Source organism: Suillus discolor (genome assembly GCF_016758755.1).
Source record: "Suillus discolor strain FC423 chromosome Unknown F5147scaffold_119, whole genome shotgun sequence".
In the NCBI taxonomy this organism is placed as follows: Eukaryota; Fungi; Basidiomycota; class Agaricomycetes; order Boletales; family Suillaceae; genus Suillus; species Suillus discolor.
In genome coordinates, this window is record NW_024541366.1 from 31,826 (window position 1) to 56,730 (window position 24,905).

Sequence of the window (24,905 nt, forward strand, 5' to 3'; positions counted from 1 at the left end):
CTCTTGAGTATCTCTGGCTCGAAATCATTGTTTGAGAACAACGGACCCATTCGTCCCATGCCAGAGGGATATACAGCAACTTCCTCGTCCAGCTTGGAGTTGTTTCACTCTGCCACTTTGGATCGCATGTCTATGACGGACTTATTTATGTAATGCGCCATTGGGTCCAAATTGGTAGGATCTGCCTTTTAACTAGCCAGTCATACCTACCAGCTTCACCCATCCGTGGCACCAGCAGCAATAACTCTCGCATCCGAGACACCAGCAGCACTTCCTACTTCTGTGGTGCCAGCAGTAGTTCTAACATCCAAAGACACCAGCAATATCTCCCACTTCCATGGTGTTCACGTCTGACAAAACCTGACCACTTCGTACAGTCGGGGATAAATGCAAAGGGGGGCATATACGAGTTCGTAATGGGATCAGTGTCTGTCGTCCTTGATGGGATACAGGATACCGATATCTTACCGAGTGGGGCGTGGGTATCTCAGCACCGTTAGACGCAGGTTGTCCAGCCACGGTCTAATCAGAATCAAAATGTCTAATAACCTTCTGGTGTCCAGCGATACCGACACTGCGGAGGAAAAGCACTGCTAGCAGAGCACCTATAATTACAGAAATTGTCAATGATACGCTCTCAACAAGACAATTTCGCAGTACTCACCCATCAAGGCAAACGCAGCAGAGGTCCATTGCGCATCTTTATACCCCACGAGTTGTGCGGACATGGGCGCGTTGGTACCGCTAGAGTTTACATTGACGCCGAGCTTGGCAGATTCCCTATCAACCACAGTGCTGAACACGATCGTAGATACAGTTAGACCGAATGTGGCGCCGATCTAACCAAAGACATGTCAGTTTAGCATAGGATAGCGTTGGTTATTTCACGGGACTTGCCTGTGTCATAGTTTGGAATAGCGCTCCGGCTACGCTGTGTTCGTGTGGGAGCGAGGTTCTGGCAAGGAAAATTGTACCGGAGGAGTACACGATGTCAGCACCAAGAATGATGAGCACTGTGGACGGGAAACCGAAAGCCCAGTATGTTACGGACGGGTCGATTACGGCAAACAGGATGGTAGCAGTTGCCATCAAGAGCGAGCCGGTGACTGGACCACGAGTCAGCTTCACATGGTCATATTCTACAGATAGACACTTGCCTATAATGATAACCAAAGGCAGTTTGGCAACGACCATCGCCACAAAAAAGTTGCATAAACAGCCAACAACAAGCATGGGAATGAATCGGACCATACTTTCGACCGCTGTCAACAACAGGTAGTTTTGATAATACAGCTAGAATATAGTCGATTATATCATTTTCCTAGGGAAGTAGAACGTGAACATACCTGAACCCAGAAGCTCCAGCCGGAGAAAGCACCCCAGTTTAAGAATGCAATAACAAAAATAACAGTCATTCGGCCCTTTGCCCTAGTCCAGAGCGAGAGCCTCATAAGTGGTGGCGGTGTCCACATGGATGTCGCTCTTGATGGATCCTCGTCGATGATCCGTTCCAGCTTCCACTCCCAAACCAGGAATAATGCAACCATGATGACTCCGACGACCAGGAGCGCGATTATATCTGTCGATGATTTTAGTCAATAGTTGGTATCGTACACATAGCGACATTCTTACATGGGGTTTTCCACCCATCTGAAGCGTTTTCTCCTTGACCAAGTACGAATACAATCAAAACCAACCCAATTGTGACAAGCGAAGCGCCGATCCAGTCCACACGTTTGACAAGTTCCGACGAGGAAACGTCAGCATCGAATGAGATCAGACCGGAAACTCCAATAAGAGCTGAAGTTGCTGTAGCCAAATAAAATATAGAACGCCAACGCGTCCTGGGGGACAGCGTGAGAAATACAGCATGTATCAATAATCATAACGCACGAGGTAAGCTCGGTCAGGACACCACCAATAATCATGCCAAATGCGCTACCGACAGGAGCACCTGCTGCAAAGGTAGCGAATGCTATTGAACGTGCTCTTGACGGAGGGAATGCATGCGCTAGGATACCGAGCTGAGAAAGTGAATGGGTACTTTTGTATCAAAAACATCTCAGAAGAACTTACTGAGGATGGTATTGTAGCGGCGCCTCCAAGGCCTTGGAAGCCACGCAAGACGGCGAGAGTGACACCATCTGTAATGTCATTGTTAGTGGACGGAGCACGCGAACGATTGGAAAGGCACACCAACCCTGTGCAAACCCACAACCAAGAGAAAAGGTAGCCTGGCAAAGAGTACCAATCATAAACGCCTTTTTTCGACCATAAAGATCCGCCAACCTGCCGGAGTACAAGAGAAGGCAACTCTAACACGAGATGAGCCGTCATGTTGAGATAGACAAAATGGAAGTAGAATAGAAACAGCAACGCACAGAACTGAGAAAATAGGCGGATACGAGCCACTGAAGCTTATCTTCCTCGATAGCTAGATCCTTCTCAATCGTAGGGAGTGAGATAGAAACAGAGGTGGTATTGAATACCTACAGTTTAAAAAGATGTCACAAAAGACCAGCAAGTGAAGGTATGGTAGACACTAACATTGACAATCATTGCGGCGGTACAAGTGACGACTATAAAAACGGAGCGCAAAAGACTACGTTGGACAACATAGTTCTTGGCCGTCTCAATATTACTTAGTGAACCACCGAGTTCCTTACCAGGTGCGGCCAGTTTCAGCTCCTTGGACATTACTTTTCGTGATTCACTCTTAAATTGAATGGTGCAGGGGAGAGACGGGAATGTAAGACCCTAAAGCTGGTGTCTAGCAAGTGATATCTGGGTTTTATATGGAGTACCACCACTAAACGTGTTTATCGCGTGAAACCCTGATTAGGCATGTGCAGGTGTTCGGTACAGTACGGTACGAACGCGTTTTACTGCTGAAAATCTTGATCATCCAGTCTCAGTCAAGGCTTGTCACGGTCCCCTGGATGTCGTACTTGTTTCAGTGCGTTTCGTATTGCAGTTTGATATGCAATACACTGTAAATGAGTTGAAAAGTGAGGCCTAGTGAGGGAGCGAAAGGCTGCGGAATTTAGTTTAATGAAATGGCCAGGCAGTTTTCGCGTGTGCGATGCTATTTGTTGAAACGTTGATGCGGCGTGCGATGATCGATCATTTTGAGCGAAATGGATTATATAAGCTTTCAACCTTAACTTATCCCGAACGTTCATATTCAAATTGGCAGAATTTGTAGATAAAAAACGCCTAGTCACATATGTCAATGATGTATCCTTCAGCGACGATCCGCAAGTATAAAAGCACGAGAAAACGTAAGTCAAGTAGTCACCTCCCCTTGCTCAATCACATCGGCCAGTTGTCTCGCGGTTTGTGGGGACATGCCACAACGCTTCAGTTGTCCGATAAGGGCGTTCTTTCTGATATACCGATTCTTTCCAAAAATCTTCAGCGCATGCATTAACGCCACGAACACTTTGTTCCCTCCTGTCCATACATCATTGTGCTTGCTAGCGATATTCCGCTTGATAAGGTTGCGCATCGCGACACGCGATTCTTCATAAAATTGTTGGTGTGTGCCTTCCAATCCGTTAGCAGCGGTTATGCACGCATGGTCAGCAACGTGAATTTGATATCGAGCGAAGATGCCATGTTCTCGCTCCCACCAGTCCTCCATCCTCTGCTCTCTTTCGAGATTCGTAATTGCGAGAACAATAGGAACCTTTTTGTCACAGAGGAATTCATGAAAGAATCTGTAATTGCTCTGAAGCGCAGCGGTGAATCGGCCGGCGCGAACGCAGAACAGAAGCAGGTCAACACCGCCTTCCGCATCCAACGTCTTGATGAACCTATAAGCGTTTGCGACTGCCGCGAGGTACTCTTTCTTTTCAAGTCCCGATTCCTCGATGCCCATGGTATCGAACACCTTATAAGACTCCTCATCGAAGCCGATGACATAGTCTTGCCAATCGAGCGTGCAGCGTTGTATGCCAAGAGATGTCTTTGCTACCTCTGTTCCTGCCATGAGGTTGACGACCGAGCTTTTGCCTGCACCCGCCTCCCCAAAGAGTACGATGTTTTTAGTCCTCCTAATTTATCGATGTTTAGCGAAGTACGGTACAAGGAGCATCTGGCGACGAAGTACGCACCTTGCAGGATGCATATTAGGCACCCCCGTCCCATCATGTGAATAACACTGTCCGACAAGGTCGCAGACGGTGTGGTATGACTGTTCGCGGCGCTGCTTGACCTTGTCTATAACACCTTCATTGATGGTCAATGCGGTAATACACGCGTGGCCAGCAAACTTCATCCCGAGGTCTGAGATGGATCTCTCGTTACTCCTCCACCACTCTTCCATGTCTGGTTCTCGGTTTTCCAGACCTGTAACGACAAGGACGACAGGGACTCTTTCCTTCACTTCGGAGTCCATTAACTTGTAATTGCGCTGGAGTGCCGAGGCGTCGTTTGTGCCCTGCACACAGTATACGAGAAGATGAATGCCCCCTTTCGTCATAAGAGTTCTAAGGAGCTTCTTCAGGCCCGTCTGGGCTTGCTTGTCCGTTCCCTCAGAGTCCTCATCAAGACCTGCGATCCAATTCAGTGACACCCCATAAAGAGTGACGAACTACACTGACCGGCTGTGTCAAACAGCTGTACCTTCATGATCCTATTGTGAGCCACAACATCATGCTCGTACACGGTTGGATTCGTTGTACATGATGCTGATACCGGCGCCTGCGTCTTAGTAATCAAGTTGACCAAAGAAGTTTTACCAGCGCCTGTTTGTCCAAAAATGACAACATTGCAAGTGTCTTTGCGACGTGAAGCTTCCTCGAGTCCAAGGTATTTGCAGGGAACTGCACTGTGATCGGATGTGCGGGACTAACTTCGAGTTAACGTCACGCTGAGGGAGAGCAGACACTACATACGGGGGACGATGGTCTGTTAGAATACGGTGTGTTGAAGTACGCCAGCGCCATTGCGTTACATGAGATGATTGATATCAGCGCAGTATCGACTGCATGGGAGTTGCTGCTAGTTACCCCGTCATCTGTGGTGTGGGACTGACTTCGAGTTAACGTTATACTGAGAAGAGCAGACACTACATACGGTGAACAACGGTCTCGTAGGAGACGACGCCATTGCAAAGATTGAGGACAATGAAAGGAGTATTTTGACTTGTGTTGCAAGTGGATGTTTTTGAATGCCAATAGTCTTACCTTCAGCTATGATTCATTAAAGCCTGATATACATCCAGGCGCCAGATTTAAGGCCGATCCCAACGCCTGGATTCAGCATGTTCCAAGCAGGCCCATCGACATGCGGATGCATAATAGTACATTACATAATATTCTGTAAATCATTCTGCAAAACCACCAGAAGGGTCACACTATAACAAATTATGTAAACTTAATAGTTGTTCCTGCCACTCGATGTCCGCCGATCAGGCCGGCTCAGCTGAATTCAGGATAACCGTTTACATAATATTACATATCAAAGTTCAGGCTATCGGTCTTTAATTATAAGTCGACTGAGACCTTTCTGCTCCACACATGCTGTCATGCCCTAGTACCTTCGCTTGCAAGTTTCCTGCATGGACCCAGGGTTCATTCTCCCAGTAGTTTCCCGAGCCCGTGACAACCGATCCGAGTCTACACACGATCGGGCAAATCTTGACCTTGGACAACGACACCCTCCTACACAAAAATACATTCCAGATCATACATCGATATGCAAGCTGAGTGTTCACTGCTTACTAGGTAAGCATACGAATCTCCCCAACAAATAAGTTCAACCAGCTGAATCGATTAGACCAATACGGCAGTTAGCCGAAGTTGATTGCTCCACTGGGAACCAAAGTTTCAAACAAATATCCTACCGTAATGAGTTTGTACTAGTACAGACAGACTGTATCATCGTCACGGTTGTCCCTTGTCATTCTCACATGCATTGATCATGCTGTATCCAGGAGTCGCGATCGATGTTCAAATCTGGCGCCTGGACTTGTCACGCTCTAAGTACTAGTTCCTCTGACCGGCCTGACTACTAATACTAGAGGGACTGAAGGTCTGAGGGTTGAACCAGGGTCCTCCGGCCTTAATGCATCCAGAAACTAAGTACGTGACGCATCGCAGTGCTGTTGTTACATGCTTGGAACACGTTGAATCCAAGCGTTGGGATCGGTCTTTAGATCTGGCGCCTGGACACGTCATATTCTAACGAATCAGGGACTGAGGGCAGGACTATCGACATTCAAAAACACCGACTCGCAATGCAAGACAAGACACCTATTTGTCGTTTCCAATTCAATTACAATGTTATCGACTCTTGGGAGAGCATCGTCCACCGACTCAGTATGTGGTGTCTGGCTTTTCCTCAGCATGAAGTTAACTTGGAGTCAGTCCCACATCCTAGATCAGAGTGCAGCTGGCTGCAAATACCTCGAACTCGAGGACGCTTCACGTCGCAAAGACACTTACAATATTGTCATTTATGGACAATCAGGCGCTGGTAAAAGTTCCTTGATCAACTTGATTACCAAGAAGCAGGTGGCGCGGACGTCCCCCGACGCCGAGGGATGTACAAGGCAAACCACCGTGTACGGGTATGATGTCGTGACTGAGAACAGGACCTTAAAGGTACAACTGTTCGACACGGCCGGTCAGTGTAGTCTGCTATTTTTTGTGAGCGCCACTAAACTAATTTACAGGTCTTGACGAGGGCGCTCAGGGAACGGTCCCCAATCCGCAAGCTGAGCATGCTTTGAAGAGACTCTTTCAAACTCATATGAAAATACATATCATTGTGTACTGTGTACAGGGCGTAAAGAATGCCCCGGCGCTCCGGCGCAACTACGACTTATTGTCCCGATTCAAGCGAAATGTTCCCGTCGTCCTTGTCGTTACAGGACTGGAAGACCGAGAACCGGAAATGGAAGAGTGGTGGAAGAGAAACCAGGCATCTATCTCATACTCCGGGATGGACTTTGCTGGCCATGCGTGTATTACCGCGTTGACCATCAATGCATGTGATACAGATAAGGTCAGGCAGCGCCGCGAACAGTCATACCATGCCGTCTGTAACCTTATCGAACAGAATTGCCCGATGTACGTGCTTCATCGTCAGACACGCATTACGCCGTATTTTGCTAAACATCAATAATTAGAAAGAATATCGTACTCTTTGGAGCGAGCGGAGCTGGCAAAAGCTCAGTCGTAAACCTTATGGCAGGAGAGAATGTAGCAGAGACATCTCCTAGCATGGAAAGATGCACGCTCCGTTGGAAAGAATATTTCATCGACTTCGATGGAGAGTCTTATAAGGTATTCGATACCGTTGGACTCGAAGAACCGGACCTTGGAATCAAAGACTACCTCATGTCCGTCGAAAACGCCTACCACCTGGTCAAGGAATTGCACAAGCAAGGCGGTATTGATCTGCTTCTGTTCTGCATTCGCGCCGGCAGAGTGACTGCTACTCTTTCGAGCAATTACCGGCTTTTTTACGAATTCCTCTGCGAGAAGAAGGTTCCCATTGTCCTTGCGATCACAAACCTCGAAAGAGAGCAGAGGATGGAGGATTGGTGGGAGCGAGAACATCATATCTTCGCACGATACCAAATCCACGTTGCCGGTCATGCGTGCATCACTGCTGCTGATGGACTACAAGCTGGCACACAGATGGCAGTCCGCTATGAAGAATCACGCGTCGCGATCCGCCAACTTGTCAAGAAACATGTCGCTGACGGACAGCTGCAAGCATGGATGGGAGGGGATAACCTGTTCGTATCGCTCATGCGCAGGCTGAAGGAGCTACTTAGAGGGAATTCGCATGTAAGACGCAAGGATCTTGTTCGTCATCTCACGAAGCGTTGCGGGATATCTCTAAATGTCGCCAAACAGTTAGCTGATAGGATCAAGCGAGACTAATTTTGATACCCAGATCCGCTTGCTTGCTTTGTCCGACATGAGTCACATGACTAGTGCACCTTACCGATACGATTAATAACCATAACAAGTGTGCCTCTATTTGGTGTCCATCAACAAAGGAGCTTGATTTATCGTACTCGTACGTACATGAGGATGTTGTCATCAATGTCGACAGCTGCGTCTTCGTCGAAAATGTGTTCGTCTATGACACTTCCAAATGAACTCTGGCTTCCAATCTTCGAATATCTGCCTCCACAGTCACTTCGTAACGTTATCTTAACGTCCAAGAAATTTCATGCAGTCGCTATTCGTCTTCTTTACAAGCATTTGATTCTGACGTCCCCGACATCATTTGTAACGGCGCGCTCCTCACTGTCTTCCATCCAGCCTTCACCGCACGCTCTTCTTCTTAGTATTTCACCGTTCGTACGGACCGTAGAGCAACTACAAGAAGCTGTCGCCGTTGTTTCCTTTGACGGGTTGAAGCCAATTACAGCCAACGCTAATAACAATCGCCAGTCAACCAGGTCTCTTTTCTCTGAAACCAAGGATGCCTACCGACCAAGCCTGGTTGCGGATATGACACTTTACAACACTCTCCTATCACAAGTGACTTCCTTTACATCTCTCAGACAGCTCGTCTTCCGCGGCATGATTCTTCCAGGAAATTTCCACTCCATCGTGCACGACTTTCCACACTTGCGTGATTTGGCGGTTGTGCACTGCACCGTTCCCTTCGTCCGCGCCCCTCCAGATATTGACCACACTTGCTTGAAGATCGAAACTCTCACCCTCCTTGACATTCGTGCTACTTCTCGATCCGATGACGACGATTTAAATCTTCCCCGTACCCGTCTACGTCTGCTTGCAAAAGCCTCAACCCTCCGCACTCTCACATATGATCATACCATCTGGGTACACCGCGCATTTACATCTTCCTCTCCATCTCCCCCGCTTACTGCTCTCGACGTCAAGTTCCCCGTCCAGAAAGACCGTCCTAGAGTTCCGCTGGGTTTCATCCCATTCCTTGAGACTCTTCTCTCCCTCCGCACTCTCATCTTGCGAAACCACGTACCAGCACTCTCATTGTCGCCAAGTGCTCTTCCAGCTCTCTGTGCCGTTTCTTCCCCATTCTCTGCCATAACTTCTCTCAGTTCTGGCCGTAGTATTGTTAAACTCGACATCCGTGACGAGGCTGCGCTTACGCCACTTTACAAAGCATTTGCAGCAGTGCACTCTGATTTGTCAATGGTGCAAGAGCTTTCGCTGTTCGTAGGGGACTGGGATGATGAGCTTATGCTGGCCATCGTCGCACATTTTCCCAATTTAACCAAGTTACAAATCAGGTATGTAAGGGGAGGGCCAAGCGAGGTGCGTTATATTTCTCTCGTTTTTGCCGACGCTGATCCTCATTTCCAGGACACCATCATCGGGATGGGTTCACGCACACTATATGCTCTTCCACACCTTGTATCCGTACACATCTTCTGCATCCCTCTTCCCCTACCCCCTCACAATTTCCTCGAGACGAACAACATTGATGACGATACTGCATACGGTGCCCCCGGTATCGACGACACTTATTTCCAGAGCATGCATGACATCGATCCGGACGCAGACACGAGCTCGGAGCAGGATAACGGTCATGATGATTATGGCGTACCCTACCGGCGCCACGCTCGCAACTCTGACAATACAACTCATACCATCTATCAAGACATAGATATGGACTTGGACTTGGATGGGCCAGTGGGCATGAACATGGTCACGTACACCGTGTGTTGTTGCCACGGGACTCCCATCGTGTCGCCGTGCCAAGAGTGCAAAGTTGTTGAGCAGCAGAAACTTCTTGACCAATCTGTCGATAATTCGGATTATAATTGCAACTTTGAACCCGAGTTCGAAGAGCCCCAAGTGTCGGAGACGGTGCCGTTTGACGATTACACTCGTGAACTTGTCGTACGTCCATTATGTTGTTCCGCACGCTTTTGGGTGTTCTGATCATGTCCATCATTACGCATAGATCGCTTGGAACCGTGCTTGTCCCGGACTTCGCACTGTTCAACTGCACCCGGGGTGGGTGTGGCGGCGCGCGGACCCTACTGACTCCTGGATTGCGAGGCCGTGCGAATCAGGCATTTTTGGCGACGTTTTCGAATCACCACCTTGCGACGCGAGGTTACTCGCAGATATCATAAAAAATGCTGAATCAAAAGCACGTAACACTGGCTGGATATCAATTAGGCCATCCGGGCCAGCATCCCCGATTATAATCACGCAGATTTGAATAGGAGATTATTAGTTCGGAATGCGCGGGGGCAGAACTGGCAATCGAGATGAAAAGGGTATTGGGAATGAAGGAATGGAAATATGGAAACAGATCGAACTTGGCGATATTGTAGGTTATACATTTTCTATGTAGGTTAATTGTTGAAACGTCGATGTTCTGCGTATAATCTACTTGGACGTCCACTGTCCAATGTCAATTGTTAATTTATTGGTTATTGCACTTAGCAGGCACGCGTGCTTAAGACTTTAAATCAGTGTAACAAGTACAAGAGTGACTGATCGATACGGAGAAAGTATTCATAGCAACTGTATGGAAAGCCGTTGATGAGAATTACTTGTCATAGAAGCTTCTGTAGCTCGACTTCTACGAAGGCTACGGTTTCCTGGACTTGAGGTCGAGCATTGAAATTGGTGGACAGACATTTCAGCCAATGCTGTTTATAGCCATCGTCAATGCTAATGAGTTGGCGGAAGGGCTGAGATTCTGCCACCCAACATTGCCGCCGCCACGCGAAGGGCATCCGCCAGCGGAAAGTAAGGATATTGCCCACAAAGTAGCTTCAGAGTGTCACTGAAACACCAAAGTCTGCGAGGCAAAGCTTTCGTTATTGGTGAGTATATTGGTTTGATACATGATTTTGTCATCTTTCATGCGTAGTGTCGCATTAAGAAACCTACCGGTGTTAAGTCTCTACGGACAATAATGCCTTTTTCATCATGCACCGAGGGTCTTTTCAATCCTGGTCACGTATGGAGAAATCAAAAGACTGCACGATACTCGAGACCAGATGCTATCGCCTGAGTGATAGCCTGTTGCGCGTGGAGGCCGGGCGATCCGGGCGGAGTACAATCGACAAAGATTGGTATAACAACGCCTTCTCAGGCTTCAGCGCTGCAGCTGGCTCCCTCAGTTGGCAGCAACGATTCGATGATACAATTATTAGGGCTCGCTTCTGGAGTAAGTCAGCAAATGTATAATACAAATGCCTACTAGCGGTACTGTCAATATATGAATGAAAGTGTATCAGAAATCCCTATTGCTACAATACCTGGAGCATCCTCACATCCATCATGCATGTCGGAGAGTCCCCGATTCTTGCAATGATATTGTTGTCCTCAGCGACTTTTTACACCCTCGATCATGCTGTTGGACTAGGAAAAGTGCGCCAAAAGGGTGCGCCAGGTGAACGATTGGTCGCAACTGATAGTCCATATGAAGCCGTCTCGCTTTCTCCAGAAGACTCGCCGGGAAAGTCTGAGGCAGCCTATGATCGTGACGAATAGATGAGCAAGAACGTTTTCACAGTGAGCCTTAAGGTTTCTGGATGAATCAACTTGCCTTCGATAGTGATGTAAAGGACGGATTTGTAAAGATCTTCGTTCGCCTTGATACTAAGTGAAATATCACTCCCGCTCTCCAAGGCTTGTCCGCGCCTCCGTAGTAAGTCCTTACCAAAGCTCAACTTCAAGGCCCCACCATGAACTGTCAATGGACGTGGTTGCACTGTTACAGCCTATGAGCAGAACATGAATGAATGAAAGATGCATGACTCGAGGACATTACGCAGTGCAATATTATAGAAAAGGCTCGCCGGCAGCAACCTTGTTCCCACAAGTGTTGTGTCCTTATCGAGTGGCTATGATTACTTACATAATTATTTGGCTGATCACCACAGCCACAATATTTTGCCGGTTGATAGTGAACAAGTATTTGCTTGTATTCTGGCCAGCTCCTTTATCCTTTTGACCATATCGCCTTTGATAGGCCCTAGCTGTATAAATAAGTACCACTCTGACGAGTGTTTTATATTCCAACTATCCTCCATCTCTTCTTGAACTTGCATTTCACTCGACGGCACGTCGTCGTCTTTATCGATATCTCCGAGTCGGCGTCGACAGCACATTGGTTAGTCACGTGATACGAAGTAACCTTGTAACTAAATACCTTGGTCTTAGATCTTGCATGAAGATTTTGTCCATCGATATCTACAGCTGCGTTTTCGTCGACAGTCATCTATTCAATGTCGCTTCCAAATGAACTCTGGCTTTCAATTTTCGAACATCTACCTTCACAGTCGCTTCGTAATGTTGTCTTAACCTCGAAGAGGTTTCATGCAATCGCCATTCGTTTTCTTTACAAGCATCTGGTTCTGACGTCTCCGACATCGTTTGTAACGGCGTACTCAGCGTTGTCTTCTATCCAGCCTTTACCGCACGCTCTTCTTCTTGGTATATCCCCCATCGTAGAACGCCCCGTGGAGCAGCTAAAAGAAGCTGTTGCCGTTGTTTCCTTGGCGGAAGCTGACGACTGGACACCTATTCCCCTTAACCGGCAAACAAACAGGTATCGCTTCTTTCAAATCAAGGATGCCTACCAACCACGCTTCCTTGCCGACGCTACCGTCTACGAAAATCTCCTCACCCAAGTCACGTCTTTTACCTCCCTCAGACAGCTCGTCTTCCGTGGTATGCTTCTCCCGCGAGATTTACACTCTATTCTGCACGACCTTCCAAACTTGCGTGATTTAGCAGTCGTGCACTGCACCGTTCACTTCACTGGTGTCTATATAGATGTTGATCACACTTCTCTGAAACTTCAATCCCTCACCCTTCTCGATATCCGCGCTGTATTCCCATCTAATGACGATGACACTAATCCTCGCAATCCCCGTACCCGTCTACGAATGCTTGCACAAGTCCCCACTATCCGCACCCTCACATATGACCACACTGTCTGGTTACATCGCGTTTTCACACCTTCCTCCCCGCCTCCCCCACTCACTGCTCTCGACATAAAGTTCCCCATCCATAAAGACCGTTCCAGAGTTCCGCCAGGCTTCATCTCATTCCTCGAGACTCTTCCCTCCCTCCGCACTCTCATCTTGCGAAACCACGTTCCTGCCCTTTTATTGTCACCAAGGGCTCTTCCAGCCCTCTGTGCTATTTCTGCACCTTTATCTACCATCTCTGCTATCTGTTCTGGACGCAGCATCATCAAGCTTGATATCCGCGACGAAGCCGTGCTCACGCCACTCTACCAAGTATTTGTAGAAGCGCACTCTCACTTGTCGAGGGTACAAGAGCTCTCCCTGTTTATAGGGGACTGGGATGACGAAGTTGTGCTGGCTATTGTCGCGCGTTTTCCCAATTTAACTAAGTTACAAGTCAGGTATGCAAGGGGAGGTCCAAGCGAGGTGCGTTGCATTTCCCTCATTCCTTCTCTCCCTCCTCATCTCCGACCCACATTTTCAGGATACTATACTCGGTATGGGTTCGCGTACACTGTATGCTCTTCCGCACCTCGTATCCGCACACATCTTCCGCATCCCTCTTCCCCCGCCCCCTCAAAGTGTCCTTGAGGCAAGGAAGCGTGATGACGACACGATATATGGCGCCCCTGGTGTCAGCGATACTTACTTCGAGAACATGCATGACATCGATACAATTACTGATACGCTGATGGAGGGTGTTCTCAGCCTGCAGCAGCTGCCTTTCTCCCAAGACGTCAGCATTGACTTTATGGACGAGCAAGGTAATGTCTCTAGATTACATTTCCAATCTAAATGCAAGTCTGATCCTGCTGAAGAACCCCGAACGTCGGAGCCATTTGACGAATACACTCGCGAACTTATCGTACGTCTGCTTTGTTTTATTTTGATTGTGGTTCTGGAGGCACTGATCATGTTCTGCGCATAGATTGCATGGAACCGTACTTGTCCTGGACTTCGCACTGTTCAGCTGCACCCGGGGTGGGTGTGGCGGCGCGCGGACCGTATTGACCACTGGGTGGCGAGGCCGTGTGAATCGGGCATTTGGGGCGATGTATTTGGGTAGATCGTGGGTTCTCGGTGCAGAGCGTTTGGGAGTTTGACAAGATGACAAAGTGAGTACAGAGACGAATGAAAGAGGGAAACAGATCGAATGTGACACTACCAAGGAATCCTCGAACAGATATATCTATGCACAAGGTGGTACTCGGCGATTTTTTGTTTGTATTATTTCGGAAGTAGTTTATATTCACATATGGGTACCCAAAGTAAGATTTTGTAGGTTGTATTTGTAGGCTTTTTGTTGTCTGCGAGGTATGTATTTGCACATATCCTTATGTATTAGAGGTATTCTGTGAAGCTTGTTATTGTACTGTATTTTTTGATGCAGTGTTCTTTCTGACTCCTTGCCCTTGCGCCAATCTCAGATTTGATCGTTTAACGAACAGTCCTTCTCGAACTGTAGACCTGCGAAAACCCTGGATTTAAATCCGATCATGTATCATGCATGAAGCTTGGTTCGCGTTTCTCGTGCAGCAAGTCGTGCTTATGCATCACTATTCGGATGGCAGTATCAGTTTTGACAACAGGTGCATCCGTGATACACGCTCTAAAGCCCCTGCAGCTGAGTGTATGTTCCATGGCGTTCTATAACTCTTAGTATAAGCCCCGGTGAAACGATAGGACTTCATCAGAAGCGGTGATTAGACATATAAATACAACGAACTACAGCGTGGTTTGACTACTTTGAGGCATATGCAAGCATATATAGAGCAAAGGTACATAATAGTTAACATATCGTACTATTTCATCTACAGCCTCGACTGGGTCACACTGAGACCTCCTATTGATCCGCACATTAAGTCATTCTTGTCCTCTCCCATTCCTTATCTTCCACTTCGTCCTCCTCCTCCGACTAAGGCTGTAGTTGCAGTAGGGAGTTCGGCCAGGAAGTTGCCTCGTCTGGAGAGTTTTCCCGCTCGATCAGCAGTTCGCTCCATGCATTTTCTAATTTTATCCACGCCGAAAGACCATCGAAATGGAGACAATACTTGAGGTCGGCTAGATTTGGAAACAGCACTGCTAGGAAGAGGTGCAAACACGATGCTTCCGACACTTTCGAGTGTCCGACATGTAGCCTGCAGAGGGTTGTCTGCGTGGTCCAAAGTTCCAGGTTTGCATCCGGCGCACGGGGAAGTGTCGGAAAATGTGTGGCATCGAACGTTAAGTGCAGGTCATGAAGCGACTTGCACCTGGTCGCTAATGAAAGCACCGAGGTCAAGGTGACCTGATATTCGCCAGGTACGTCTGAGGCGAATGTCAACGTACGAAGATCCGGCCAAGCAACTGCAACGTCCTCGATGAACGCGTCATCGAGGCAGTATTTTCCAATGTCAATAAATTTGACACTGGACAGCCTCCTGAACCGGAGCAAAGGCCGAAAAATAGAGGAATGGAGTTGGTCGTCAGGCCCAAGTTCCTCGGATGGGTTTTCCGAATAGTCGACGACAGTGATATTTTCAAGGAATGCAAATGTTTTGCAAGACGTAGACAAGGATTTGATGGCCGCGGTGATTTCGGCTGGTCCAGTAGCTGTGTAATATGAGATTTCGAGGACCGACAATCGTGGCATGGTAACTTTATGAAGGAAGGATGTGGAATTTTCCAAGCGGGCGCCAGTGAGATACAGATGTTTGAGCGTACTGAATTCAAGTGGGATACCACCTGATGCCATATCAAATGATTTTCCCACAGCCAGTGTAAGGGATTGGAGACTGCGCAAATGCTGAATATCGGGAATGATCTGCTTCATCAGATCCATGCGGAGTGGACCAATCGATAGGACATTCAACTTCTTCGGTAGCTTAGGTGCTTTGGAAGGACAGGCCGAAAGCTTGTGGGCACTGTGTAGTGATAGTTGTCGAAGGCCAGGCGCTTGAGTAAAAATAGCATCAAACAATTGCTCTACCTCGTGCATCGGAGCGCGGGGCTGTATGTAATATGCGAGGCGTTCCAATCTAGGCGAGAGGAACTGGCGAAGCAACGAGAGTTCTGAACCGAAGTCCAGCCAGTGCCGAGATATTGTGTTGAAATGCAATGTGCGCAGTTTGGGAAGCAACACAGCAGGCGGAAAGAGCTCAAAAAGTCGCTGTACGACCTGGAGACTTGGTCTCGGGGGACTACGGGTGTTCCCCGTGAAGATTAACTCGCGTATCCTTGCTGCATTGATCCTGACCCGCTCCCACTCCGTGGGTAGTGGTTCGCGGGAAAAGTCCTGCAAATTGGAGTACGGTGAGCAATGTCCTGTCAAGACTCAAGTGGCAGACATCACTCACCATAATGTCACCCCACCAGACTTTCCAAGTGTCTCGCGGGAGACACTGGATGAGGGGTATCAAACTGTCCTGTTGAGACCATAGCATGTCGAGAGCGAGATTTGAGAACGTGGAGCAGGTCATCGCCATGTTTCGCAAGTCCGACTTAGAGGACTTGACGTGTTGCAGTATAGCGTAGACGATATCGTTGACTTTGAGAGCGTTATGCATGATGAAGAGTTGTTGGTAGCCCTCGGTCATTTGTACGATCCTTTTTATATATTCAATCGTATCCACAAGTCCACAGGTCTTCAAGTCTTTTGCCTGGGTAGTATTCAGTTGTGGAGCTCACAGCGCCATTGACTCTATCGGCTGCATTGTTGTGGACAATAGTTGAAACTAGAAATTATTCAACTGGCACTGTGGACATTTCTCACCACTGTACAATGATGTGTTTTCGCTAAATGCGGGGTGCTTGCAGTACGGTATTCGCTGCGGGATTGCTGAAAGCGGGATAAGGCCCACGTCATCCCGTGAAAGCCTCACCATCCATGGAGAGTAAGTTTGAGACAGACATTGAGCACTTGCTTTACTCAGCGCCTTTGGTGGTCCTAGCAGCAGTCAAAGAAATCTATGCCGCCCACTAGACGTCCAAGCGTGGATTCAATGTATTGACAACCGACTCTCGATTCAAGCACTAGTCGAGGCTGTTGAAGAGGATATTTCTGGCAATAACAGTTCAGACGTGTCAAAAAATGAATGAACGTACACTCTCACACTTAGGAAAAACGATATCTTCATTCGTCTATAATCTGTTAAGGGGAACTAGTGCACACTGAGGTTCCGTGTTGCGAACGCGTTACTAGCGCTGAACTACAAAACAACCTTGCACGGACGCCTCATCACTGTTCACGCATATATCGGACGTTGATTAATAAGAATTGTATTCGGGATCCCAACAGGTCTTCCACTGGCGTCCGAACTCGTGGTTGGGGCTATGTAACATTCTGTGAATTTGCTACAGCAAAATTCCGAGGCTGAATGAACCGCAAAAAGATATTCAGCGCCAAGGACAAAGCTGTGGTCCACTTTTTCCGAGTCAGGTGAAGCCCAGTATCGACGTGAGACCCGCAGTAATTCTCAATGCCTTCAGGAGTGTCGGCAGATAGAATCACAACTTCCATATCTTGCTTCAGGAGGCTACGGCTGAGCGCTGAACCTTGAGCTATAATGAGACCCGGGAGACCGCGAAACAAAAGAAGAAAAACAAAACTCATCAATCGCATAGTTTGGAGACCTGGGTTTAAGTTGTGGTTAGTTAGCTAACCCTAACTAACAGGAGCTGGGGAGCTGCGAGGAGGTGCTGGCCCAGGGGAACTGCGAGGAGGTGTAGGAGGGGCATCGTTCTGAGGATTGCCGGTGTTGCTCTGATTTAGAGTGCGTGAACCTAGTAATCCCTTCTTCTTGTTTTTTGGGTCGTACAAGCTCATGTCGTAGAACATCGATGGCCACTGCTTTGCGTTGATCTTCTTCTCTCCCGCATTCACCTTGTCCATATAAGCTCTGAAGCAAGTTAGTTTTTGTTTCAATCAAATACAAGTACGTACTGGGGATCTATGTCAAATTCAGCGATATCCCGTGCGGGACCTAATAGTCGTGCAGTCTGTGGGTGATTACACCCTCGCAAGGCCTTACTTCGAGACTTGAGTATCGGGGGGTCGAAACGATCCTTGGCTGGGTCATCGAGCATGTACTGAAGTCCGGTATGCTTGAGAGACCCTGTATCGTCGCAACGAGCTGCATTCGCTGCACTGTCCATCTATAAAATGTCAGTATATGCTAAAATAGCGCATATATGCACTTACTGACTTGAGGAAGCTCGTTAGTGACTCTGGTTCGCGTTCGAGTTTCGTAATGAGGTCACTGAAGTTGGGAATCGACTTTGCAAATGCAGTTCTCTCATTGAGGAGACGGCTCAGCAGTTGTTGGCAGCTCTGATCACGGAGCCTGGCCCAATGTTGACACGTGCAGAGTTGGGTACCTTGGGGCATCAATGAATGTTATGAATGATCATAGTGCAGTACTAATTTTTTCACGATACAAGAATGTGTATGCGAAGGAGTGATTATGTGTGTCACGCGTACGGTGCGTCTCGTTTGTGTGTGTCACGTCTGTGTGTGTGCGTGTGAAGAATAATTGAACAGCGCCATGCATATGGGACTTCATCAGAAGCGTTGATTTATGGCGCTGGATCAGTTCAAAAATGATACACACACAAAACTCACACACACACACATACGAGACACACACATATAGTTAAAACACACACATGTCTTGTAGTATTGTAACACATTCAGTACTATAGACGCATTTCCAAATCAACTATGTCAAAAACAAGGGAATGGGAAGGATACGGAGTTCTCCAGAAACAGGACCGGGGTTGCTGGCGATTTCGCCCTTGAAGGTGTCATGATCACCCATCTCGATGAGAGGAAAGCCAAGAGCATGACGGAATGCGTTTGACATGCGAAGCGCCTTCGCTTTCAGGGATGCGCCACAGAAGTGATGCTTGCCCTTGACTTCGGTGGAGGTGATCATCACGAGGCTCGGGCGCACCAAGCGGGCGACGTTGTCAGAGTCATCATTGCCATTCACGTTGGCATTGGCAAGGGCATGGCCGAAGCGAATGTTTGCATTGGCATTTGAGGAGCTCTCTACTAAGAGACGGAGGGGCTCCGCACTGACTCGGCTGGCTGTACTCGACTCATCAGTAAGACATCACATGCTCGCTCAAGTGAAACGTACCAATACCAGCCCCTGCAGCCGGTCTTGAATCATTAGGCCGCTGCAGCCCTGGCAAATATCTCACTTGTAATGAAGAAAATCGAGCACTACCGATGACCGAAAGCAAAGCGGCCGATGTTTCGAGTCTCCCTGGCCTATGAGGTCGGCACGCTGAACCCGTTTACACCGCGCAACACTGTGAAAGTGACTGAAAGATAATGATGGCCATATGAAGGCATAGGTGCCAAAGCAGCTGGAGGAGGGAGGAAGGGATTCATGGTAGGAGGAGGGGTTGTCTTTGCCGGGTAAGGTCCTTGACCTACGAAATCCTTCTTGACCATGTCCTCGCTCCAGATACTGACACATCTCGCGCTCTATCTGGTTAATTTCGCGCAATTGGAACATTCTGATGCAAAATTGGTGTACATACCCGGCTGATGAGAATGTGAGACCGCGCTTCTTGAGCCAGAAGACGGACACGGCTGAGAGCAAGTTGGCGAAAAATTCAATGAGATTTTCATTGACAATGCCACCGGATGCAACGATGAAGGTGAGGATGTGTGAGATAAACTGATGAACTAAATTTTTCAATTGAACCAACCAGCATTTAATGAAGGATAAGTTGGCGGGATAGGAATTAAACGAAGAGTTGAATAGTAGTATGGGCTCAGAATGAAGGATTAAAAGGAGTGAGGAAGATTAAAGGGCAAATGACATAGGATTCAAAGAAGTAAGGGGAATTAAATGGGATGATGAGACTTTCGCACAAAATTAAAGCCAAAGTTTGATAGAGCCAATGAAGTAGTCCTTCGTCCAGGGGTTGTGGAACGGACGTGACAATGGATCATTGACGTCTGGGTGGCCGCGCAACAGGTCATTCAGCGTAGGTTGGACCGAAACGAGAGGCTGGAAGAGTGGTCGATTAGGTACGCCGGGCACATGATGATTCTGAGCCTTTGCGAAGTCTCGCAGGTCGATATCCTGGTGGTTTTCTTCGTCCTTGATCAATGGCATCATTGGATTATGGCGTGGAGCACGCTTCTGAACCCGTGGTGAGATTGACATCCCTTTCAGACTAGCTGGTAGGGTGTTGAGACTGTCATCCGTATCAGAGCCACTTGGACAGAAAACTGTAAATTCCAAGTGTTAGACATTTGACTTCTGCCAGAAAATAAAAACTCGACACTTACGTTTAACTTGGCCTGAGGATCTTCCCGACTTGTTCCCCGTTTTCGATGCAATGGGCTGTCCATGAGCTGATTTTAAATATTATGTGTCAGTAGTGTTCCCATACAATTAAATGGTAGTACTTACCTCCACGCAATTTCTTCTGAGCTGGTTCTTGACGGGTTCCACGCTGCATTGGACGTTTTGGACGCACTTGAGTAAGTAACACAATGAATTTTAAACACAGCGCTCGAGACTGTACACGTGAGACTAACCAATCTTTGGAACTTGAGTGAATATGTCGTCTTCGATTTTAAGCCCATACTCTTGTTTATGGTCGCCGTCATCGCCATCATCGCCGTCATCACCGTCATCGCTGTCATCAGCTATATCAATAATAACCATGTCTGGGTCCCAGCGTGCATAAGTATGCTCAGGTACGAATTTCCGGATACCTATCATTATACATACACTGATTAGAAAATCTAGGACAAATTTATCAACGACTCACCAATAAAGATATTTGTCTGTTGAAGTGGGGCATTGCTTCTGCCTTTGTACCGTTCGAGGTGTTTGCCAGTTGGGAAGGGCTCAGGTGCGACACTGAGCCTGCGGTTCTCTTTCGAAATTAACACCCATTCAGATGCTCCATTGTCCGTAGCCTTCCCTTTGACATCACCAACCTTCACAGAGTCAAGGTATTCAAAGACTTTGGGAAATAATCTTCGAATGTAAGCATCAACTTCCTCAAATGTCCAGTCTAAACAAAAGCTGAAATCCACACTTCCGTCCTCAGACTGATCTCCATCAAAATGAGCGCATCCTCTTCGTTTTAACTTCGACATCTCTGTTCTGACAGGCGGAATTGTGGTCAACAACTCTCCTTTGTCCTTTTGGTTGCCAGGTAAGCTCATACTAGTCATAGCTTGTTTGAACTAACATACATCGAGGTAATTCACCAAGATGGCAATGGCACCGACTTTGATCGGGACGTGACCTTGCTTTGAAGAGCTGGCCTGTCTCGAGGATACAATCCTGCCCTAGGCGGCACCAGTCATTTCGAACACACAGAAGTCAGGTGAGTTACTCACTGGGAATCTCTGCTTTGCAGGTGGGCGAAATCCTGCCATTACCTCATCTCTCGCAGCTGTCGCAGTAGTTGTATTCTGACTACCTTGTCCTGCTCGTCGAGCGAGCGATTGCTTGAATATAGCTGTCACTCCAACTCGTTCCTTTGCAGTAGCGACTGCTGGTAGCTCAGCCAGTACAGGCGGTTGAGGTCGTGGATGTTTGCTCTTCCCATGCAAACATTCAGCGCAAAGTTCTTTTTGGCCAACTGGAATATTTGTGGGTGCCGAGTACTCTTCGCAATAGCAGGGTACTGATTCATCAGGATTGCCCTTGCAAAATGCTGGCTTCGGCATTCTAAGTGAGATGGAAGAGAGGACTGGAACACAAATTAGTCGGCGAGGTGCGGAATTTGTATTCAATGGTCCTGGGTCCCTCCGGATTTTGTTAAGTACTACTTAAGCGACTCAAAAAAATTCATTTGCTTCAAAGTGATCTAGAATACTAGATGCCTGAGCCCATAATGTCGAGCGAGTTCTCCAGATAGGGTCAGCCAATGATATCTCCACTGTGATGCTCCCTCCGCCTTCCAACTCGTAGGTATTCACTTGTGTTTTCATCATACTTGTCTTCACCCTCGCGTAAATTGTATCCCTCCGGTACAATCCCCTCCATGACAACCTCCTCAAGTGTTTCGAAGAACATACTTTCATCCTCTTCGTTCCGAAAAGGAGTATTGCTGTCTGGAACCTCAACAGCATCATGCTGGACATCATTTGCTTGTTCCTGCTCAATGCGGCCAATAATATCATCTTCTTCTGGTTCATCCGCCTCGTCACTTGGGTGGCCAGCACCTGTCTGATTTCGATGACGGACAACCTCCCTGCCATGAATACCATAATAGCGCTGCAGAACTGTAGGACAGATTCCCTCAAACTCGTCTTCATAGATACCTAATGATGCCTGTCCTAGAAGGCGCATATCCTTCGTAGTTATGAGATAAAAATTCTGTACCACTGAATATTCACTGACCTGAGGGCTTCGATCCCTGGTATCAGAACCACGAATAGGATGCAAATTCCATTCTTGTTGAAATTGTCGACAATCATCATTGAGCGCATTTAAGAAAAGCACACTGAGGAGCCACAGATGCCCAGGCTTGTCGACATCAAGTTTATGAAGTCGTTCGAGCCTGGTAAAGAACCCCCGCCACCGGCGTACAAACTGTGTGCCTACTTCAACCCACAATCGTTCGATGCGAGAATTCCGTGTTGATCTAACATGCATTATTATTCAAGTAGATTTCCAGAGGACTCCACTTACGATCCCCATAGGAATGAGCCACGATTGTGACCGTTTGTCGCAATCATGTGAGTGGCAACCTGAATATTCTCGCCGCCACGATCTCCACGAATACGAGACGGGATACCATATTCATTTCTTGCATAGATGAATAAATCCAACACAGTTGATGCACGATTATTTGTGCCAACTCGTAGCGCTGTTATCTGTTGGTACAGTAAGGTGTATTGTTACTTATATGAATTAATTGACTTACAGTGCGACAATACCCGTCAATGAAACCATGGATGACGAAGCCCCATCGAATGAGCTTGTGATGACCATCTACATGCCATAGTGCATTTGGTCGAGCAACTCGGTATTTTCGTCTTCTGGTAACACGTCGTTCTCTCAGCCTTTGTCCCAGCCTGTCAACTCTGCGCAGGGACTGCCAAACACGATGCTGCTGAACTCGAATACCTTGGTGTCGAAGGAAGCCGACAAGGTACCGGAATCCTGATTCTGGTTTACTTTCTTTGAAAGTCCTCACAAGTTGATCGAGATCAGCATCACTAATAACTGTAAAGTGTTTTTCTAGACCATGTTGACGAATAAATGTCCACAGAGTAGTGCGGGACACTTGGAGGATTCGTGCGAGATCTGGCAGCATGATATGGTGCTGGTTGGATAGGGCTTTACTGACAAAATCGAAGTTAATGATTTTCTTCCGACGCCCAAGTCGACATTGCTGATGACCCAGAGTCACAAGCTCCGGGATTATCACATTTGCTCGTTCAGCATTTTCCCTGGATTGAAGTTTATTTAGATAGCAGAGTGTCAGGCAAGTGAAAGACTTACACATGAAGATTTCGACTGATATCCTTGAGCATTGCGGCTGCCTCCCCAATAAGCCTAGCACATGCTAGTAGCCAGTCATGCAGAAGCTGGTAATCAGCAGGACTTGAATCACTTTCAATCGCTTCGAGCAAAGGTAGGGCCTCTGTGGACAGTGCATCATAGTGGTATGCCACTCTGGTTGGTTCTGCATCATTTGACCGAAGTATTTTAATTGCAGCATTGTATATATTGCTGATGATACCCTCCGCAGCATAGACATTTTGTGGCCATCGATTTTCATGTTCTGGTAGAGCTGGAAGATCCATGGTTGGTGAATAGAGGTGATAAAGCGGTAGCTACACTGCATTTACGTCCTTTGTGCTCCGACTTGAATTCAAACTTCAATTGCAGACCATCATGTTTGGGGCCCCAAGTCTTCTTAGGTTTCGACATCGCCGCTTCTATATACTCGATGGTACTCATATTTTCTTGGTCAGATGTTTTCGTTTGACAATACTGTAGACTAACAGGTCAAAATGCAGGTTGAAAATGCATTGTTCAAGGTCCACGCAACTCAATTATCACGCACATCCATTGCGTTCGAGGAGATGTTTTCTGTTGGAAGTCAATTGCCGCTGACAGAAGGCATGGAAGGCTCAAACGACGACCATCCCATTATCATTCCCGAACTCAGCATGAATATGTTCGAACTGTTCCTCTCAGTTGCATACAATAGGTAAGTCAAGACAGTTCTTGAGGTACTGCATTTATTCTAAATGTAGGACTACTATGCAGTTGGAAACCCGAAGGTCCCACTCACGATGATGTCCTTGACCTTCTTCGTTTCAGCAATAAATTCATGAGCCAAAAGGCTCGTGATGTCGCCATCAATCACCTCCACGAACGTCGATTCCAACACAAACCATACGAGCTACTTGCACTCTGCCTCGAATTTTCAATCTCAAAGTTCTTTGTTCCCGCTTTTCGCCGTCTCGTCGAATTTCGCATCCGTGATATTCCAGGACCAGTGCGAAGGAGACTTGGGTTTGAAGTCTGGAATGCATTCGTAGATCTAAAAGAACTTCTCGATGAGCATAACCGTATTATTGCCTGCGAGGAACCACCCATTATCACACATTCACCATACTGCACTGACAACACCGCTTGTTTCATTGATTGGCGGCAACTGTGGTGGAACTCGATGGCGCGTTTTCTCCTTGATGGCCGCAATCCTCAAAAATTTAATGAAGCTATCGAGCGCTTCCAGGAACTTGGGCCAGAAATTGGAAGGGTCAATCCAGAGTGCTGGAAAACGCTGCTTCAGACGGTGAAGAAAGCAACAGCTTTCTGTCTCGCTTTTGATCTGGTCGAGGAGACAGCTCAGCAGTTGTCGGCGGCCCTGATCATGGAGCCTGCCCCGATGCTGACGAAAGCCGAATTGGATACCTTGGGCTTGCCAAGCCATGAAGAAATTTTATAAAAGGGAAGGGTATCCTCCG

At 47.5% G+C, this 24,905-nt stretch overlaps 12 protein-coding genes across 12 annotated transcripts; 5 read left to right on the forward strand and 7 right to left on the reverse strand.

The window, feature by feature from the left end:
- Positions 1-522: 522 nt before the first annotated feature.
- F5147DRAFT_748417 (major facilitator superfamily domain-containing protein) lies at positions 523-2,697 on the reverse strand (the record flags this gene model as incomplete). The annotated part of the gene is made up of 11 exons (XM_041440064.1): positions 523-605; positions 665-839; positions 898-1,106; positions 1,158-1,293; positions 1,347-1,579; positions 1,633-1,844; positions 1,894-2,024; positions 2,077-2,144; positions 2,201-2,315; positions 2,382-2,489; positions 2,548-2,697. The coding sequence occupies 11 exons, from the start codon at positions 2,695-2,697 to the stop codon at positions 523-525; spliced, it is 1,620 nt and encodes a 539-aa protein (XP_041285610.1).
- A 589-nt stretch (positions 2,698-3,286) lies between these two features.
- On the reverse strand, positions 3,287-4,949 carry F5147DRAFT_780904 (P-loop containing nucleoside triphosphate hydrolase protein; the record flags this gene model as incomplete). The annotated part of the gene is made up of 4 exons (XM_041442535.1): positions 3,287-4,055; positions 4,116-4,554; positions 4,605-4,851; positions 4,899-4,949. The coding sequence occupies 4 exons, from the start codon at positions 4,947-4,949 to the stop codon at positions 3,287-3,289; spliced, it is 1,506 nt and encodes a 501-aa protein (XP_041285611.1).
- A 1,100-nt stretch (positions 4,950-6,049) lies between these two features.
- F5147DRAFT_841268 (P-loop containing nucleoside triphosphate hydrolase protein) lies at positions 6,050-7,898 on the forward strand (the record flags this gene model as incomplete). Its single annotated transcript, XM_041444364.1, has 5 exons — positions 6,050-6,086; positions 6,161-6,323; positions 6,372-6,630; positions 6,680-7,076; positions 7,136-7,898. The coding sequence occupies exons 1-5, from the start codon at positions 6,070-6,072 to the stop codon at positions 7,896-7,898; spliced, it is 1,599 nt and encodes a 532-aa protein (XP_041285612.1). The 5' UTR covers positions 6,050-6,069.
- Positions 7,899-8,102: 204 nt separating this feature from the next.
- Positions 8,103-10,185, forward strand: F5147DRAFT_587523 (uncharacterized protein; the record flags this gene model as incomplete). Its single annotated transcript, XM_041432002.1, has 3 exons — positions 8,103-9,269; positions 9,318-9,557; positions 9,922-10,185. 3 exons carry the CDS (start codon positions 8,103-8,105, stop codon positions 10,183-10,185), a joined length of 1,671 nt encoding a protein of 556 aa, XP_041285613.1.
- Positions 10,186-11,104: 919 nt separating this feature from the next.
- Positions 11,105-11,777, forward strand: F5147DRAFT_726715 (uncharacterized protein). The gene is made up of 4 exons (XM_041439193.1): positions 11,105-11,452; positions 11,527-11,579; positions 11,641-11,701; positions 11,752-11,777. Exons 1-3 carry the CDS (start codon positions 11,259-11,261, stop codon positions 11,667-11,669), a joined length of 276 nt encoding a protein of 91 aa, XP_041285614.1. The 5' UTR covers positions 11,105-11,258; the 3' UTR covers positions 11,670-11,701; positions 11,752-11,777.
- A 107-nt stretch (positions 11,778-11,884) lies between these two features.
- F5147DRAFT_726724 (uncharacterized protein) lies at positions 11,885-14,400 on the forward strand. The gene is made up of 5 exons (XM_041439194.1): positions 11,885-12,093; positions 12,144-13,381; positions 13,440-13,719; positions 13,774-13,820; positions 13,884-14,400. The coding sequence occupies exons 2-5, from the start codon at positions 12,209-12,211 to the stop codon at positions 14,019-14,021; spliced, it is 1,638 nt and encodes a 545-aa protein (XP_041285615.1). The 5' UTR covers positions 11,885-12,093; positions 12,144-12,208; the 3' UTR covers positions 14,022-14,400.
- Positions 14,401-14,653: 253 nt separating this feature from the next.
- On the reverse strand, positions 14,654-16,770 carry F5147DRAFT_726726 (uncharacterized protein). The gene is made up of 3 exons (XM_041439195.1): positions 16,750-16,770; positions 16,291-16,715; positions 14,654-16,229 (listed from the first exon to the last, which is right to left on the reverse strand). Exons 2-3 carry the CDS (start codon positions 16,498-16,500, stop codon positions 14,871-14,873), a joined length of 1,569 nt encoding a protein of 522 aa, XP_041285616.1. The 5' UTR covers positions 16,501-16,715; positions 16,750-16,770; the 3' UTR covers positions 14,654-14,870.
- A 683-nt stretch (positions 16,771-17,453) lies between these two features.
- On the reverse strand, positions 17,454-18,383 carry F5147DRAFT_44515 (uncharacterized protein). Its single transcript, XM_041429895.1, has 3 exons — positions 18,135-18,383; positions 17,877-18,088; positions 17,454-17,832 (listed from the first exon to the last, which is right to left on the reverse strand). Exons 1-3 carry the CDS (start codon positions 18,318-18,320, stop codon positions 17,598-17,600), a joined length of 633 nt encoding a protein of 210 aa, XP_041285617.1. The 5' UTR covers positions 18,321-18,383; the 3' UTR covers positions 17,454-17,597.
- Positions 18,384-19,619: 1,236 nt separating this feature from the next.
- On the reverse strand, positions 19,620-21,644 carry F5147DRAFT_788771 (uncharacterized protein; the record flags this gene model as incomplete). Its single annotated transcript, XM_041442999.1, has 7 exons — positions 19,620-20,183; positions 20,244-20,309; positions 20,368-20,433; positions 20,496-20,675; positions 20,732-21,110; positions 21,165-21,260; positions 21,312-21,644. The coding sequence occupies 7 exons, from the start codon at positions 21,642-21,644 to the stop codon at positions 19,825-19,827; spliced, it is 1,479 nt and encodes a 492-aa protein (XP_041285618.1). The 3' UTR covers positions 19,620-19,824.
- A 286-nt stretch (positions 21,645-21,930) lies between these two features.
- Positions 21,931-22,563, reverse strand: F5147DRAFT_559318 (uncharacterized protein; the record flags this gene model as incomplete). Its single annotated transcript, XM_041430560.1, has 2 exons — positions 21,931-22,272; positions 22,321-22,563. Coding segments are annotated over 2 exons (585 nt in total), but the record flags the coding sequence as incomplete, so codon positions are not given.
- Positions 22,564-22,840: 277 nt separating this feature from the next.
- F5147DRAFT_541982 (uncharacterized protein) lies at positions 22,841-23,098 on the reverse strand (the record flags this gene model as incomplete). Its single annotated transcript, XM_041430255.1, has 1 exon — positions 22,841-23,098. A coding segment is annotated over one exon (258 nt), but the record flags the coding sequence as incomplete, so codon positions are not given.
- A 916-nt stretch (positions 23,099-24,014) lies between these two features.
- F5147DRAFT_587570 (uncharacterized protein) lies at positions 24,015-24,886 on the forward strand (the record flags this gene model as incomplete). The annotated part of the gene is made up of 2 exons (XM_041432007.1): positions 24,015-24,142; positions 24,202-24,886. The coding sequence occupies 2 exons, from the start codon at positions 24,015-24,017 to the stop codon at positions 24,884-24,886; spliced, it is 813 nt and encodes a 270-aa protein (XP_041285621.1).
- Between the last annotated feature and the right edge of the window lie 19 nt (positions 24,887-24,905).

Bases quoted from the DNA above. Each gene is read 5' to 3' on its own strand.
- F5147DRAFT_44515 (XM_041429895.1), bottom strand. From the start codon at position 18,320: ATGCCCCAAGGTACCCAACTCTGCACGTGTCAACATTGGGCCAGGCTC. The intron at 18,089-18,134 runs GTAAGTGCATAT...GACATTTTATAG, and splicing joins TAACGAGCTTCCTCAAGTCA to ATGGACAGTGCAGCGAATGC. The intron at 17,833-17,876 runs GTACGTACTTGT...AACTTGCTTCAG, and splicing joins GAATTTGACATAGATCCCCA to AGCTTATATGGACAAGGTGA.
- F5147DRAFT_726715 (XM_041439193.1), top strand. From the start codon at position 11,259: ATGCATGTCGGAGAGTCCCCGATTCTTGCAATGATATTGTTGTCCTCA. The intron at 11,453-11,526 runs CTATGATCGTGA...GAATCAACTTGC, and splicing joins CCGGGAAAGTCTGAGGCAGC to CTTCGATAGTGATGTAAAGG. The intron at 11,580-11,640 runs CTAAGTGAAATA...GTAAGTCCTTAC, and splicing joins GATCTTCGTTCGCCTTGATA to CAAAGCTCAACTTCAAGGCC.
- F5147DRAFT_726726 (XM_041439195.1), bottom strand. From the start codon at position 16,500: ATGCATAACGCTCTCAAAGTCAACGATATCGTCTACGCTATACTGCAA. The intron at 16,230-16,290 runs GTGAGTGATGTC...TCCAATTTGCAG, and splicing joins TCTGGTGGGGTGACATTATG to GACTTTTCCCGCGAACCACT.
- F5147DRAFT_726724 (XM_041439194.1), top strand. From the start codon at position 12,209: ATGTCGCTTCCAAATGAACTCTGGCTTTCAATTTTCGAACATCTACCT. The intron at 13,382-13,439 runs GTGCGTTGCATT...CCACATTTTCAG, and splicing joins CAAGGGGAGGTCCAAGCGAG to GATACTATACTCGGTATGGG. The intron at 13,821-13,883 runs GTACGTCTGCTT...TTCTGCGCATAG, and splicing joins AATACACTCGCGAACTTATC to ATTGCATGGAACCGTACTTG.